We start from the raw sequence: 15,488 nt of genomic DNA on the forward strand, positions 1-15,488 counted from the left end.
ACAAATCCCTCCCGCTGTTTTCAGCACCCTGGACAGTTCCTGTATCTGCACAGGTGCTTCTGCACGTTCCACTAGCTTTTGTTTGCTAGGACCTTTTCTCTTAATCTTCATAGCACTGTAGCCTATTGATTACACATGGAAGAATAGGCTCTCAATAACAGTTTCTAGTCCCAAATGTTAGCTTTCCCATACATCAAATCATCGTATATAATGAAAGAGGGAAGGGAGTTGTTCACATAGTTGTGGGTGCATATGTGTATACGCACAAGCTGTGGGCTGATTCGCTATTTAACCAAAAAGACTCGACAAGGTTAGGCCAGCCTGTTAATGGCTCTTCTGTCAGGGCGATTGTAAACAGATGGCACCTTTAATTTTAGCATTTAGCTATTTAAAAATATGCAAATGACTGGAAGTAGCCCAGGCGTGCATTTCACTCATATTTGCTTATTCGCGGAGGGTAACGTCAGGGGGGAAACTGAGGATTTCTTAAATGGGGAGTCAACAAAACAATACTTAGTGAGAAAATAAATAGCGTGCATCGCGAAGGGATTAGAAATGTAAGCGAAGCCAAACTCGCTGCCGTTGTTGCCTGCCAAGAACAGCGGGGGTCCCGAAACTCGCCCTTGGCTCTCCTTTTTTTCCAGCATGCAGCCCACCGGCATCCCCTGACTCCAAATATTACCAAACGCTATTTAGTCACTGCTTAAGCCTTGCATGTTGTAAAAGGATTATTAATTTCAGGAGATAGATAGATAGATAGATAGATAGATAGATAGATAGATAGATAGATAGATAGATAGATAGATAGATAGATAGATAGATAGATAGATAGATAGATAGATAGATAGATAGATAGATAGATAGATAGATAGATAGATATAGATTTTGTGTGAAACCCATTTATAGAAAGTTTACAACAACAACAATAATAATAATAATAATAATAATAATAATTATTATTATTATTATTATTATTATTATTATTATATTTTGTTTTGTTGTTTTAAATAGTCCCAGAGATGTTATTTAACATTGGGCAATGGGTTGGTTAAGGTGTTTGCGTTCTAATCATATACACTAACACAACTGTAAACTACGTGCTATTGTTTACAGAGAGGGAAGCAGGTAGACAGACCACGGGTGACCTGATCCGGATTTATTCCAGTGAACAGACATGTCTGGCTTTAAGAAACCGTGAAAACACAGCTCTCCGACAATGGGCCGCAATGATATTACTGCACAATATGTAACGATAATGCTTAATCAAATGTGGGCAATCATATAATTGCCTAATAATAAAAATAAAAATAAATCGTACGCTGATATTTTAGTTGTTTTACTTTAAGTGATGAAATAGGGAATTCCGTGTGGACATACACGCAGCAGTATAGCTACCTGCAAAAAAAAAAAAATTAAAGGTTTACATTTTAACAATAGGTCTATATGATATGGAAGTATTTTCCGCTTAATGATAAAAAGCTCCTGAAGTTTGTGAATTCAGTCTCTAATGCACTCGAATAAATTGGAGTGTACGTAATGTTTGCATTTCCTCGGCTAACAAAATGATTACCTGGGTAAATATTTAAAATCCTTTCGATTTGAGGCTACTTTGTCAAACCGCTGGGCGATCCGGTACTCTCTATTGATGCGAGCCAGTATCTTAATCCAGTGAATTTCCCTGTAAATAGCTTTATGCATGAGAAAAGAACGGGATCCCCCACCGCGCGCACAGATCACTCCTTCAGAATTAAGACGCAGCGATGTCTATTTGGATTTTCTACACTTATTTTCCTTAGACATCATGCAAAAGACGTGCAAACTTAACGTCTATAAATCTGTCTCTATTTATCGATCATTCTAACAATTATTTACCTTGAGGTTGCCATTTAGATTTAAGTCTCAAATGCTGCATAAATGACACAGAAATAAATGGAGTCACTATCGTCTTAATAAAAACCATCTCAAAAGTCTATGAAGAAATCGAACAGCGTTTTCTAGTCCAAATGTGCTGTCCAAGATCCAAGTCTGGTGAGGCCAAATACGCAAGCCTTCTAAATAAATACACATAGCACACATTTTCTGATTTTACTGGTCGAGTCCAAATTCGGTAAGAAGATAAAAATAGGACGTCGAAGAAATGATTAGCCTAGCTTTACCACCCTCAGCCTTTATAGACGTTTTTACCAAACCCAAGGTAGAACTTTGGTAGGAATCTGAGAGTACCAATATTTAAACCCGTTGCCATGGCAACGTGTCCGCGATTGGCCACCGCGGCGTAAGTACAAGGAAAACGTCATCAAAACCTGAACGCGGATGCGAGAGGCTCCCGCGAACTGGAACAGAGTGATGCAAAAAGTGTCGGTGAGGTGAGTGGACACGCAGGTGGATCAAGGGCACAGAAACAAACTAGGAGGACAACTTGGAGAAGCCTTTTTGTTAGCAAACTATCTGCAACGAATACATTTATTTTCTGATTCTGTGGATTTCTGGATGCCCACAGGTATAATGCATAACAATCACGTCCGGAGTGTTTACCTCTAGGTCGGCTCTCGGTCCCCTCCAGGGCGGAATGATGGTGCACTGCGCGGGGTGCGAGAGGCCCATTCTCGATCGGTTCCTCTTGAACGTTCTCGACCGCGCATGGCACGCCAAGTGTGTCCAGTGCTGCGAGTGTAATTGCAACCTGACCGAGAAATGTTTCTCCAGGGACGGAAAGCTCTATTGCAAAATGGACTTTTTCAGGTAAGAAGCTGCTTGCGTTTGGGCTGCCTCACCTCGTCAAACTTCTGGACTAATCCTCATTTGAAGAATGTCGTGTAGGATTTACCTACCCTTGTTTTCTTCTTATGTGGAGGAGGCTCATTTTGTGGATTAACCTGTCTAAAATGTGTAATGTACTGTTAAACCTTTGATCCTCCGTCGTTCATTAATAGCTTTTGATTGATGAGCCATTCATTGCTTATTGTATTCACACGCTTTCGACGTGAGGATTCCTCTTGATGACATTTGTGCACACGATTGTGGGAAAAATATCTGTTAGTAAAGTAATTGTAACCAGAAACACTTGATTATTTTGCGCATTATTATTATGCATTAGAATCCTGCATGGTAGGCCATATATTGGATAACTATTATAACTACTGAACAAAACGTACTGCAAAACTTGTTTTTATTTTCCACATTTATCCAGAAATATAAACGAAAATTTCAGCGACAATTATTTATTTTTAACACACAGGAAATATATCATTTAAATCCAGTTAACCTCTAAACTGATAACTAAAATAGCCAAGATAATTTAAATGTATGGTTAATAATTCAGAAACGATTTAATAAAATAAGGGTTTAAAAATAACTTTATTAGTCTCGGTGAAATATTCTAAACAGCAGTCTAGCCTAATTCCATAACAAAAATAAATGTATTTAAATAAATAAAAAATAAATCATCAATAAAATATGCACTAAATTCCTAGAAGATTAGAACCCAAACAAGTCTGTTTCAAAACACTTGTGTTGCGTACCTTTAATGGTATTGTTTTAGTCTCAGAACAGGCCGAGTATTTTCTTAATATTAGTGCTTAATATCGCTAAATGTGTTCTGTCAGGGTTTCTTCTAGTTTACATTTCTCTGAGCTATTTAATGTCATCCTGTGTTTAAGCTTTCATATGTGCCATTGTTATCCCAAACGGCCTTGACCATCTCGTTCTATGGGGCCCATCCAGCTCTGCGCTTGAATGTGAAGCCATTAGTGGGGCGAAACAGTAATCACCCGTAATGCGTCCATTTGTTGTGTAAGTAGTGTTATGGCCTTTCACTGGGAGAGATGCATTTGAAAAGCGCGAGAGCGACTCGATACCATAACAAATGGGGGAAGAGTTAGTACATTAGTGTTAAAATAAACCCGCGGGGAGAAACAGAAGGGAGTAGTGCGCTTGGCGTACCTCACAGCCAAGACCGGCCTGTATACCTGGTCTTTCTCGTCTCATTGTCATTGAAATACGTACTGAACAAACTACACGGACTGTATTATTTCTCCCTCTGCTTCGAGGGAAATAAAAACTGTAGGCGCAGATGAACAAATCAGAAAAAAGAAAAACAACCTGTAATTGGCGAATTATCTCTCAATTCATAGAGGATGAATGTATAAATCTAAGAAATTCAGGTTTTGTATTTGTAGATGCGTATATAAATACAAAAACTTAGTTCCATTTTTATTTTAACGACAACTCTCACTCATGCCAAGTTATTAATATTACAGGTGAACTGACTAGCGTTTATTTAATCCTTAGGTTTTGGTATCTTGTCTAACCCCACAATATCACTGACTTTTTCTTGAGTCTAATGCCAAATTCCTTCAGAATTATGGCATGGTTTATTAACATGCTTATGTCGGTTATAAATATTACATATATATATATATATATTTATTTCCACATAAACGATTTAGAATTATTTAGAAAAAATATAGCCTACATTATTATCTCATAATAATACTTTTCAAATCACTGTCAGCTGACACAGTGAGTGAAAATCGTGTGCGTGCTCCACCAGCATTGCAGTAATGTTAGTGACATAATATGACAATTTTCAAGATATACAAAATTGACAATTTACTTATTGCATGCACATACTACACGAAAGATATACAATTACTTTGAATGGAAAAAAATTGCAGAATTTTTTTGACATTCAGTATGATCCTTTACATTGTGTTTGTGTGTGTGTGTGTGTGTGTGTGTGTGTGTGTGTATGTATGTATATATATATATATATATATATATAAATATATATATTTTTTTAATATTATATATATTAATATTTTTCTGCATTTCATCTCTGTGTCCCTCTGCAGGCGTTTTGGTACGAAATGCGCGGGCTGCTTGCAGGGCATTTCGCCCAGCGACCTCGTGAGAAGAGCGCGCAGCAAGGTGTTCCATCTGAACTGTTTCACGTGCATGGTGTGCAACAAACAGCTGTCCACGGGCGAGGAGCTCTACGTCATTGACGAAAACAAATTTGTGTGTAAAGAGGACTTCATGAGCGCGAGCGCTATCAAAGAGGTCAATTTAAACTCAGGTGAGCACGACGACTGGAGCTGTGCGTTTAATTGTGTGATTGTGTTTGTGTGTGTATGTGTGTGAGAGAGAGAGAGAGAGAGAGAGAGAGAGAGAGAGAGAGAGAGAGAGAGAGAGAGAGACAGAGAGAGACAGAGAGGGAGAAGATTTCCATCTCTCTGAAAGAGTCTGACTCAGTTGTGTGAATTATGGATCAATAACTTTGCGCTCATTTTTTACCTGAATCTATTAAAATATTTCAAAATTGCATTGAAACTGTATTTCATATAAAATGACTTCAATAACATGATTCAAGTTTCGAAATTAATTTAGATTACTATTTTTTTTATTTTATTTTTTTGTATAAAGTATAAGCAAAAACGTCAGAAATCTCTGAAAAATAAGTTTAGCTCAAGTAGTTAGTCATTTGTCTGTCGTTATTGTTTTTTTAAAAAGCATTGAAGCAATTATTATTAAAACCTGATTAATAGTTATATTGATGTCAATATGGAATAACCAGCATGCAGGAATCCATTTTGTTGTCATGTCATATAAAATCTATAAAATAGAGAGAACACCTTTAGACCATCATAACTGTGGCAAGATCATTACATTAATTTTGATGTATAACGTGAAATGCTTAAAACTCAAAATGAATGAAGAAGCGAGAATTTTTGAGATTAACGATTAAGTGTCCAATAACAATATTTTAGGCTAGACATTTTTAATTGATGGTTGCACCATATGACATTATTCATTAAGTAACATATTTTAGATTTTTGTACACAACTGTAGGCCTTTGTTTTTGTTTTTAACCAACGAGAATGCAGACAATTATATATTTTATATAGATATTAATATTTCATAAAATGAATATATTCGTCCTATTAACATTCAGGAAAGCGAATTTAATTTTTCATTTAAATTAATCAATAGGCATACACATTTTCAATTTTTATTTTTTATTTTTGTATATAGGCTATTTTAATGTGTCGTGTTTGTTTGTCGTTTAATCATTATATAATATTATCACGTGCTCTATCTTTCCTATAATGTAAATGCACATTAACCGAGCCTGTGTGTTGTTTTCTAATGTAAAACCCATTCAAAGAAAACAACTAGCCCGATTCAGAGGTGTGTTTGGTTCACTATTTGCGCGTGTCCCCGTGACTGTGATGCTCACGAGTGTTCAGAATCATGGACAGGCTGTTTGTTTCCCAACACAAGATGACATCATTATCGCCTCCACTTGTGGGTCAGTGCTAGTCCAATTAATTTAACAGCGACTGAGTGTTTCGTCCAGTAGCTTTAAAAGGGACGTACAACACTCAGATTCATCAACGCTACAAATGGTCTTTTGAAAACTGTGGCGTGCTATTTTTTACAGTAATCTTGATTTGAATGACTTGTATAAATGCATATTTGCAAGAAAATAAATAAATAAAACAGAATATACAGTCAAGGCCACTATAAGGAGAAATATCCCTGTTTTTTAATTGATCATGCAAAAACAGTTACATTTGAGCTAAATTAAGCTCGTTCTTGTATTTTTAAGAATAACTTGTTTCATAATTCTAGTAAAAAAAAGAAAATACAGGCCTGAAAAAAAGAGTCAATTTTTATATATTGCAAGACGAGGGTTTAGTGTTGTCCATCTATGGAGAAGTGTCCATAACTCATTCTCTTGAGTCCATGCGTTCTTGTCAGATAAACGTCTGTATAGTCGTCTATCCGCGCTTCTCAGACAATGACAAGCTGTTATCAAGCACAGCAGCCTGTCCCAAGAGACGACCAGACTTAATTCCTCCGATATTTTGCAGAAGTGATTCACGTTTAGAACCGTTTTTTTTTTTTTTTTTTTGGTCCGTCATATTAAAGCAAGAGGGCCCGAATATTTGATGATCATGAGTGAAACCCACAATCAGTTTCACAATAATTTTTACACCCAAAATGTAATATTACAGGCCTATCAAATTGAATCGGTTTAGAAATGTGTAAATTAGTGTCTATAGAACCCAGTAGGCCAACATTTAGCGCTCATTAATATATTCACAAAACACATTATAAGATGTGACAATGCACATTTTTACAGGCCTACTACTTAGAGATCTATCTCAAGAGGATGGTTATCGTATATTACACTAAAACACTAAAATATTTTGCAATGAGTCTAATATGTTTCTCGTTGGTCCTTCGTCATACTCAAGTGTCATCATGTACGGACCGGAGTTTATCGCCCGATCTTCCGGATCCGATCCAGGACGACACGAAGGAGACGGACAATTCCACATCCTCAGATAAGGACACTAACAACAACGAGAACGAGGAGCAAAACTCGTGCACGAAGCGGCGGGGCCCACGCACCACCATCAAGGCCAAACAGCTCGAGACTCTGAAAGCCGCGTTCGTGGCGACGCCGAAGCCCACGCGACACATCCGCGAGCAGCTCGCGCAGGAGACAGGCCTCAACATGCGAGTCATACAGGTAATACATTTGGACACATTCATTTATTTAGGCCATTTTTAGTTTGATTTTATCTAGGCCATTTTATATCTACATTTCCGTCAGACAATGAAAGCATTCGCCACAAACTAAATTCATTATTTTGGTCATTTATTTTACACAGTTAAAGAGTACTACTACTGTCATATAGCTCAGTCACGTGTCTATTAGAATACATTTTTTTTAATGTAGACTATTTCTCCAAAGTTTTAATTAATCAGTTGTATTGTACAAAAGCTTGGTTTGACAAGGTTGACATTTGAAGATCATGCCCTACTCAACAAACCTTACAAAATATAAAGTGAAAAAGGGAGACAGGTTTAAATTGTTCAGGAAGTTCATCTAAAGGAATTGTACACCAGTTAATAAAAGAAATATAATACACTTACTTGGTTTGTCATATTTGTAGGGGTGTAATGTTCTGGTACATATAAATTATGATAAAATACAAATATCGTCTGGGATTTTCTCAGTTGTAAAACAGTTAATTAAAGTTGTTAACAGATTTTTATCAGGTAGCAAGACAATGTCAGGCACATGATATGCTTGTCAGTTCCTGCTGAGAAAATATGAATGTGAAAGACAATCTGTTCTGACAGCAGTTACAGCCAAAGGTTTCCATTAACTATAAGAACTTTCGGTTTTTAAAATGCTCAAATAATTGAAGAGGTGAAGTTTAACTGAAAAGGTGTTGGCTGACGAACACAACCATGCTGTAAAGTTCAGGGAAAGGTTAACACGATTAGTGAGAACGAGAGTTTTCACCAGTTATCAGTGAAGCATAAAAGTATTTAATTCTGAAACATTTAGTAATTTTGATAAATCATCAAAATATTAATTACAAGGATAACTTGAATATAAATAAATAAAAAAATATAACGGATTTATCATCAGGAAATCCATATAAAAGTAAATTAGTAAAAGGATCTTGATTCTTGATCTCTGATGACTAAAGTTATCCTGGGTTACATCTGTGAACTCAAGCACACAGCTCATCTTCAAGTTTCACTGTCATCATCAAGAAATCGCAACCCTCTCTGAATCCCAGCAAGGCTCAATGCTTTGCTTCTGAGCCAAAATGGAGACAGCCTTTGCCACACGTCCCCGTTCATTTGTTATGTGTTAAATGTGGATTGCGCTCTGCGCGGGGAGCCCTCCGGAGCCATGCCGGTTCGGCAGCATGTGTGTGTAATCCCTAAGCAACGCTCACTCAGGAGGAGGCAAAACATTTCCATAAAAATGTACCAAACAGTTAGCCGATTGTTCTCAATAAGCAGGTGTTGCCTTTGCTGAGCATGGAGAGGAATGCTTAAGTGGTTTTAGGTAGAGAACATGTTTTGTCTCTCTAATATAGTCTCTCTCACTCTCTTTTTCTCTTTCGTACATGGCAGGATTGTGCCTCCAGAGCAGACTAACTGTTGTTAGCATATATTATGCAGTGGCAATGCAGATTCAGGCATGAATGTGTTACATTGTACCATCATGCATAAAAATGTCATCTTACGGTAGACATTTTCACATCATCCTCTGCTCTTTGTTCCTGTGTAAGCAGTTTATATGTCAACAGTGTGAAAAACGGCCCTCGCAGTGTTTGTTGAAGCACACGTCTCTGGTTCTTTTGACTAAAAGGTTATATTTGAGTTCCACCAGCACAGTGGTATGTCAGATTGCCTTGTTCTTACTAAAAGATTGAAACAATGTTCGACAGTGATGAGTCTGATATTGCATCAGTCACACACTGTTATATCAGGTCTATTTGTAATGAGCTGGCGGTGCCGTGATCAAACGATACTTGTCAGCACCGCAGTGTCTCAGAAATTATGTGCGTGCGTGCGTGCACTAAGATGAGGGACTGGTGAAATCATCCCAGCATATTAATTTTCGCAGGAATATAAATCTTGACAGTCTATTGCATTGTAGTTCGGTAATCTGACAAGACTTATTTAACAAACCGGGCAGGATCAGTTATTAGGTGTTAGTTTCTTTCATTAATGGGTTGAGCTGCAATATAAACATGAAACAAGAGAACATTTGTTCATGCATGTATACACACACACACCTATAGTGTGTGTGATTTTGGTGGTCATAAGGAGGCTAACTTTGGTAAATGTACTAAACATAAACATAAATATAAACATAAACGTAATATACTAAACATACTGCATTTATCCTCTTGGTATTTAGTTAATTTGGTCAAATTATTATATATATATATATATATATATATATATATATATATATATATATATATATATATATATATATATATATATATATATATATATCAAAGCTTAGAAAGTACAGTGGCATTATTTAGATGAACACTGACTAGTAAAATTTGCTGTTCATTTCCCTCATTAAGTTGTTTAAGTGTTTCTTCAAGCAGATGTGCTGCTATTACCATTAAATCGACAGGAGTGTTGCTTGTACATCACTATGAGTATTATTTTCCTCCTGAAATGGATGAAAAAAGTTCAACCCTAAAGGAAAAATTTAATGAAATAAGAAAAAGTCAACTTCATTTCGTTCCAAGGCTGCATAAGATTTGAAGATATTTCGAAAAAATTTTTAAAAAAAAGTCACAGGGTCAAAGTTCTTTTGTGAAGAAACAAAGTCTCTCTAACAAAAACATAAGACGAGTCATGATGAAAGTAAACATCTTGTTTAGTTGTTTTATGTGGTGTTATTACTCACACCACTCACCTAAACCAACAGGTCACCTTGGACAAATGTAGAAAATCAGCCGTTTTCTAATTGTACAATAATGGGAAATGTATAAACATGTGAGGTGCATCTCCTCTCACTTACCTCTTTGTTGTAATTACATGGTGTATAATTGTGGCTTTGCCTTGTAGGTGTGGTTTCAAAATCGGCGGTCTAAAGAACGTAGAATGAAGCAGCTCAGCGCTCTCGGTGCTCGAAGACACGCTTTCTTCAGGGGACCACGCAGAATGAGGCCACTGGGAGGAAGACTAGAGGACCCTGACATAATGGGCCCTGGAGGATACAGCTACTATGGAGGTACATAAACACAAAGAATGTTCTTTTTGTCAAAACACACATTTACACAAAACTACATGAGCTGTCTTTCACACACACACACACACACACATATACCCTGTATCTTCAAGGCTTTCCTTTTACCTTGAAAGCACAAAGATTTTTACAAGCAGTTTCTCTTTGTGCTTCAGAATCACCCTTTTTGAAGTTGTTAACTTTATATTTATATTAAGTTTTGTGTTAAAGATTTACCACAGAATCCAAAAAAACACAGAATCTATCACTCGGCGAGCAAGTGGCGTTTCTTTATAGTAAAATGTCTTTTGATGATTGATTAGCACATTAAAGTATCACAACTGCAGGAAAAAAAATAATGGAATTGGGGAGGAATGTTAATGACTTTCTGTAGCACTAATTATATAGGCCAACCGCAAAGGTATGATGGAGCGAGAGGATGGATACGAGAGTAAAAATGAAGAAACATGCCTCTGCACTCGATTTCCACGTTTATTTATATCCTCTTTCCTCACCTTTCATTAGAGTATTTTCCATTCATTAGCACGGTCTTTGTTACATTCTCCTAATAAATTTGGTCGTAGCCAAACTATTCTGACACATTGTCTTGGAGAATGAGGAAAAACATGAAATTGGGAATCAAATAAAAGTATTACTCATTGGGAGTTAATTAAATGTCATTCATACTTATTTTTTAAAATGGTAAACAAAACAGAATGGAGTGTGTTACAAGAATATACCCTTTCAGTTTTTCTACTTTAAAATTTAACATGTAATTCAAGGTGTTGTCAGTTTGTTTTAATTCTTTGTAAAATTGGATAGCAATCTAACTGCTTCTATACCATTTTTTAATGTACTTACTTAAGCCCCAAAATGTATGCTAAAAAGCATGTTTTCTTTTAAATATCAGAAGCATTACTAATTTTTCTCTGTTTTTCTCTTCAGAATACCAAGGTGACTACTACGGGCCAGTGGTCAACTACGATTTTTTCCCTCATGGACCCCCTTCCTCACAGGCACAGTCTCCAGCGGAGTCACCTTACCTCCTCAGCTCGGGTTCAGGAGCTCTGGAGGGTGGCCCGGTCTCCGCTCACCATCCCTCAGATGACCAAAGGTTCACGGACATGATTTCCCACGCAGATACCCCCAGTCCTGAGCCAGGCATGACCGGACCTCTCCATCCCAATCCACAGGGGGAGGGTGGCTTCACAGGTGGTCCGAGTCCATCCTTCCCCCTGGTCAACAACACCAGTTACAGCGGCCCCATGTCTCATCCTGGTCAAGAGTTGGGGGAGAACACTGTTTGGTAGGACAGAGAGCTGGGAAAGATTCTGAACTATGGACACCAGAGGGAATTCCACCCTAAACTTGTCTGCCTTAGTGCTATAGGTTACTGAGGGAAGGTTTATTGGCTGGTCATGGACCAGAACAACCAATATATGGACCTGAAAGGTGGAAAGACATCATGCAAATGACCTTTTCTTGCGGTTTAGTTTCTACTGTCAAAGGGTGTGTATTGTCAGAGGTTGGTCTTGACCAATCACATTGGTTTGATTCCGTTTATATGGTTTCCTGAGTTCAATATTACGATTGCGACAATAACGCAGATGTTCGTCCAAGGGGTTTTCTACTGCTTTGACTTACTGATTAGTAAAAGCTGTCAAAATGCGTTTGATGATCAGAAGCGAGCAGCTAGTACTTAAAGGTAACACCATTTTCATCATTTCGTTGGCTTTAGTTTCTTCTTTTTCTGAGATTCTGAGACTCAATTTGTTCAAATGAAGAAAAATATATATTATTATTTTCTGTCTTACAACTGGTCCATTTGTAACATTTGGTTCATTCATTCATTAACTGTTGAATTGTTTCATTAAACATTTCGATGAACACTCGGTATACCTGTGTTCTGATGAATCTATGCCTGCCAAAACCCACTTTGTGCTAATCAAATATCTGATACATAATTTGACTTAAGTTCACTGAATCAAAAATGATTACATGTTTCAGAGGGGGAAAAGTTATTTTTAGTTGAAGTAGAACTGTTAACCCTACTATGGTCAAACTGACAATTTGCAGTCCAACAACTAACCTTAAATAACCAACAAGCTAATTGCATTTTCTAATAGAAGTGATATTAAATTCTACACAGAAATATTGATGTTAAGTTGCTGTAACTCTCTGTTAAAGCTACCAGGGTTAAAATGACCCTCACACAGCAAAGAAGGGTTAACTAAACATTATGTTGACTATGAGACCTAAATGATGTTGGGTTTAAAAACACCTTATGCACAATAACGCTTAGCATTCAGTATGTCCTAAAGCTGCATATACATATAAACTTTTGGTTGTTTCAGGAAGTAGTTTGTCAGTACGCGTTTAGCATTTTAACTATGACAATTTGTATATTAATTAAAGTTCCATGACATCACCCCTAGCTTTCGTGACATCACACAAGAGGAAGTTGCCACTTCAAAAGAGGACAAAATCAGTAACTATGGATTTTTTATCTCTTCAGTATTCACACTTAAAAACAAACATATGCACCTGCAGCACATGGAGACATCTGCCTAACCCAAATCACTCCCATCCCCCATCTTATACATAGAGGCCTTTGCCCACACAGTGATCTGTCACTGAGAAGCTCGCAGAAACGCCTGACGAGCCCGTGCGTTGTTCAACTTCATTTAACCTTCGCTTTAGTACCTTGCTTTGAAAAAAATCTTTTAATGGAAATGATTTTCAAAAGAACACTGAAGCCATAATGAAGAATCTCCTTTAACAGCTGAGGTCTCTCTTCTCAATGGGGGGAAACAAAAGGACGGGACAGGCAACATCTGTGACTTACCACTGCACCCTGAACAGCCTCCAGACTGAAAACAAGCGCCATCTGATGGGCTAGTGTAGAAAAACAATAGTCTAGACAAACATCACCTGGACATGGGGGGCATAATTTTGTAAGTATTTAATTATCTAGTATTTACACTAAAGAGGAATATAGAAACTGACACTATAATTTTTAGGTTTTAAGGATTCAAGGTACTCAAAATATATAGTATCTAATCTGTTACATTTCATTTAAATTCTTAAGACATCCCATTGTTTGCCAATTGTTGTTAAACCAAATTTTTCATGTTAAAATGTTAAATCTCAAATTTATCATAACCAAATGAGCACTCATATTAAAGGTTCATTGAAACTTAATTGTATTTATTATTTTTTACCGTTAATAAAAATGATTTAACATGAACAAAAAAAGAAACTGATATTTGTTATGTAAAAAAAAGTTATCTAATTTAATATTTAATCAGTACATTTTATAAACACAAATAATATAAATTTCAAATTTAGTACTACTAGGTCTTTTAGCACAGCATTCAACCAATTTAACATAACAAAATAAATAAATCTCATAGTCCACCAAACAAAAATAAATAACACAAAATAAAACAAATCACAGACGTCACTAAACAAACAAAACAAAAACTAAAAACCTAAGAGCTGACCAAATCTATGAGCTGACCAAACAAGATGAATCGCCAAAATCACTGAACAAACTAAACCACCAAGGAAAATTCACCAAATGTCACAACACACAGTACTAAATTAATCTTAAGAGACCACCAAACAAAACAGTCAAGTTACTGAACAAAACACATCAAACAAAAATTCATAGAGAAATTATAACAAGACAAACTTTCAAACAAATCAACAAAGAAATACCACTAAACAAAACAAAAATACACATACACACACACACACACACACACACACACACACACACACACAAAAAGAGATCTTAGCTGCTGATACTGATGCTAGGTCTGCCATGAGATGGGGACAACCTGAAACATTGTCCCAGAAAAAAAAAAAAAAATTATATATATATATATATATATATATATATATATATATATATATATATATATTTTTTTTTTTTTTAAATCCAATTAATAAATTCTTGAAGCCCCATATGGGTGCTTCCAAAGTGAGGATATAATGTCTGATTTTTCATACATTCCTGTAAATCCATTCAAACTTATCTGCAAAGTTTTCTCTCTCTTACATTGGTGTTGACAGCCATCACATTCAAACAACAAACATGCATTTCACATGTATCTGCTTTCATGCCCAACATGTTTTCAAGGTTATGACTCTTATTACTCATGCATTTAGAGACTTGTAGGTCCCCCTCCTTCCCCATTCCTTGTCTCAGTGGGCTCAGGTGGGCCTGCAGAGGACCACGCAGGCCCCCAATTTTCCCCCTGACTGGTTTTAACATAAGGGGTAATGTGAGAGGAGCAGGCACGGGCTCTTCCACACCATCTCCTCCCCCAGAGGGAGACTCTGAGCCGGGCTAGATCCCGCATGCAGCCCCTCCTGCCGTGGAGAACGTGGTCTTCAGGGCCACCATACCATTACTGCTTGCCATATCCCTGTATTATTTACTTCTCCTCCTTCTCTCTGTTTGCTCCCTGGAGCCTGCCGGCACCATCGCTCGTTCGGCGAGGTAGAATAGAGGTCTTTATCTCCGGGAGGTGAGGACGAGAAGGCAAGGAGCTCGGGGACTGAAAATGTGTCCATATACACATACAAACCGGAGCTTCATGGGCACACTTTTACATCTCCGAAAAAATCTTTACACTTTTATTACCCAAATATATCCGATGTCTTGGTTCTGTGAGCGCGCACACACACACACAGAGAGAGAAAGAGAGAGCAAGGTCCATTATCACACGTGCCTTTTTGTAATGGATTTCCTTGTTTTGCTTCAGTGAAAGGGAAGAGGAGGTGGTGGAGGGGAGAGAAGCCTTCTGTTGTTGTTATAAATCACCTGCTCGTTCTCTCACACCTCTCTCCCTCCCGTGCTATCCCACAATGCCCCCTTCCACCCGGCACACAATCAGCCCCACAGCAC

General features: G+C 37.2%; 1 protein-coding gene across 1 annotated transcript; it reads left to right on the top strand.

Annotated features, from left to right (window-relative positions):
- Nucleotides 1-2,320: 2,320 nt before the first annotated feature.
- LOC113038761 (LIM/homeobox protein Lhx5-like) lies at nucleotides 2,321-12,469 on the top strand. Its single transcript, XM_026196401.1, has 5 exons — nucleotides 2,321-2,742; nucleotides 4,854-5,077; nucleotides 7,263-7,540; nucleotides 10,414-10,579; nucleotides 11,519-12,469. The coding sequence occupies exons 1-5, from the start codon at nucleotides 2,570-2,572 to the stop codon at nucleotides 11,881-11,883; spliced, it is 1,206 nt and encodes a 401-aa protein (XP_026052186.1). The 5' UTR covers nucleotides 2,321-2,569; the 3' UTR covers nucleotides 11,884-12,469.
- The last annotated feature ends 3,019 nt before the right edge of the window (nucleotides 12,470-15,488 follow it).

Source organism: Carassius auratus, chromosome 21, assembly GCF_003368295.1.
Source record: "Carassius auratus strain Wakin chromosome 21, ASM336829v1, whole genome shotgun sequence".
Classification (NCBI taxonomy): Eukaryota; Metazoa; Chordata; class Actinopteri; order Cypriniformes; family Cyprinidae; genus Carassius; species Carassius auratus.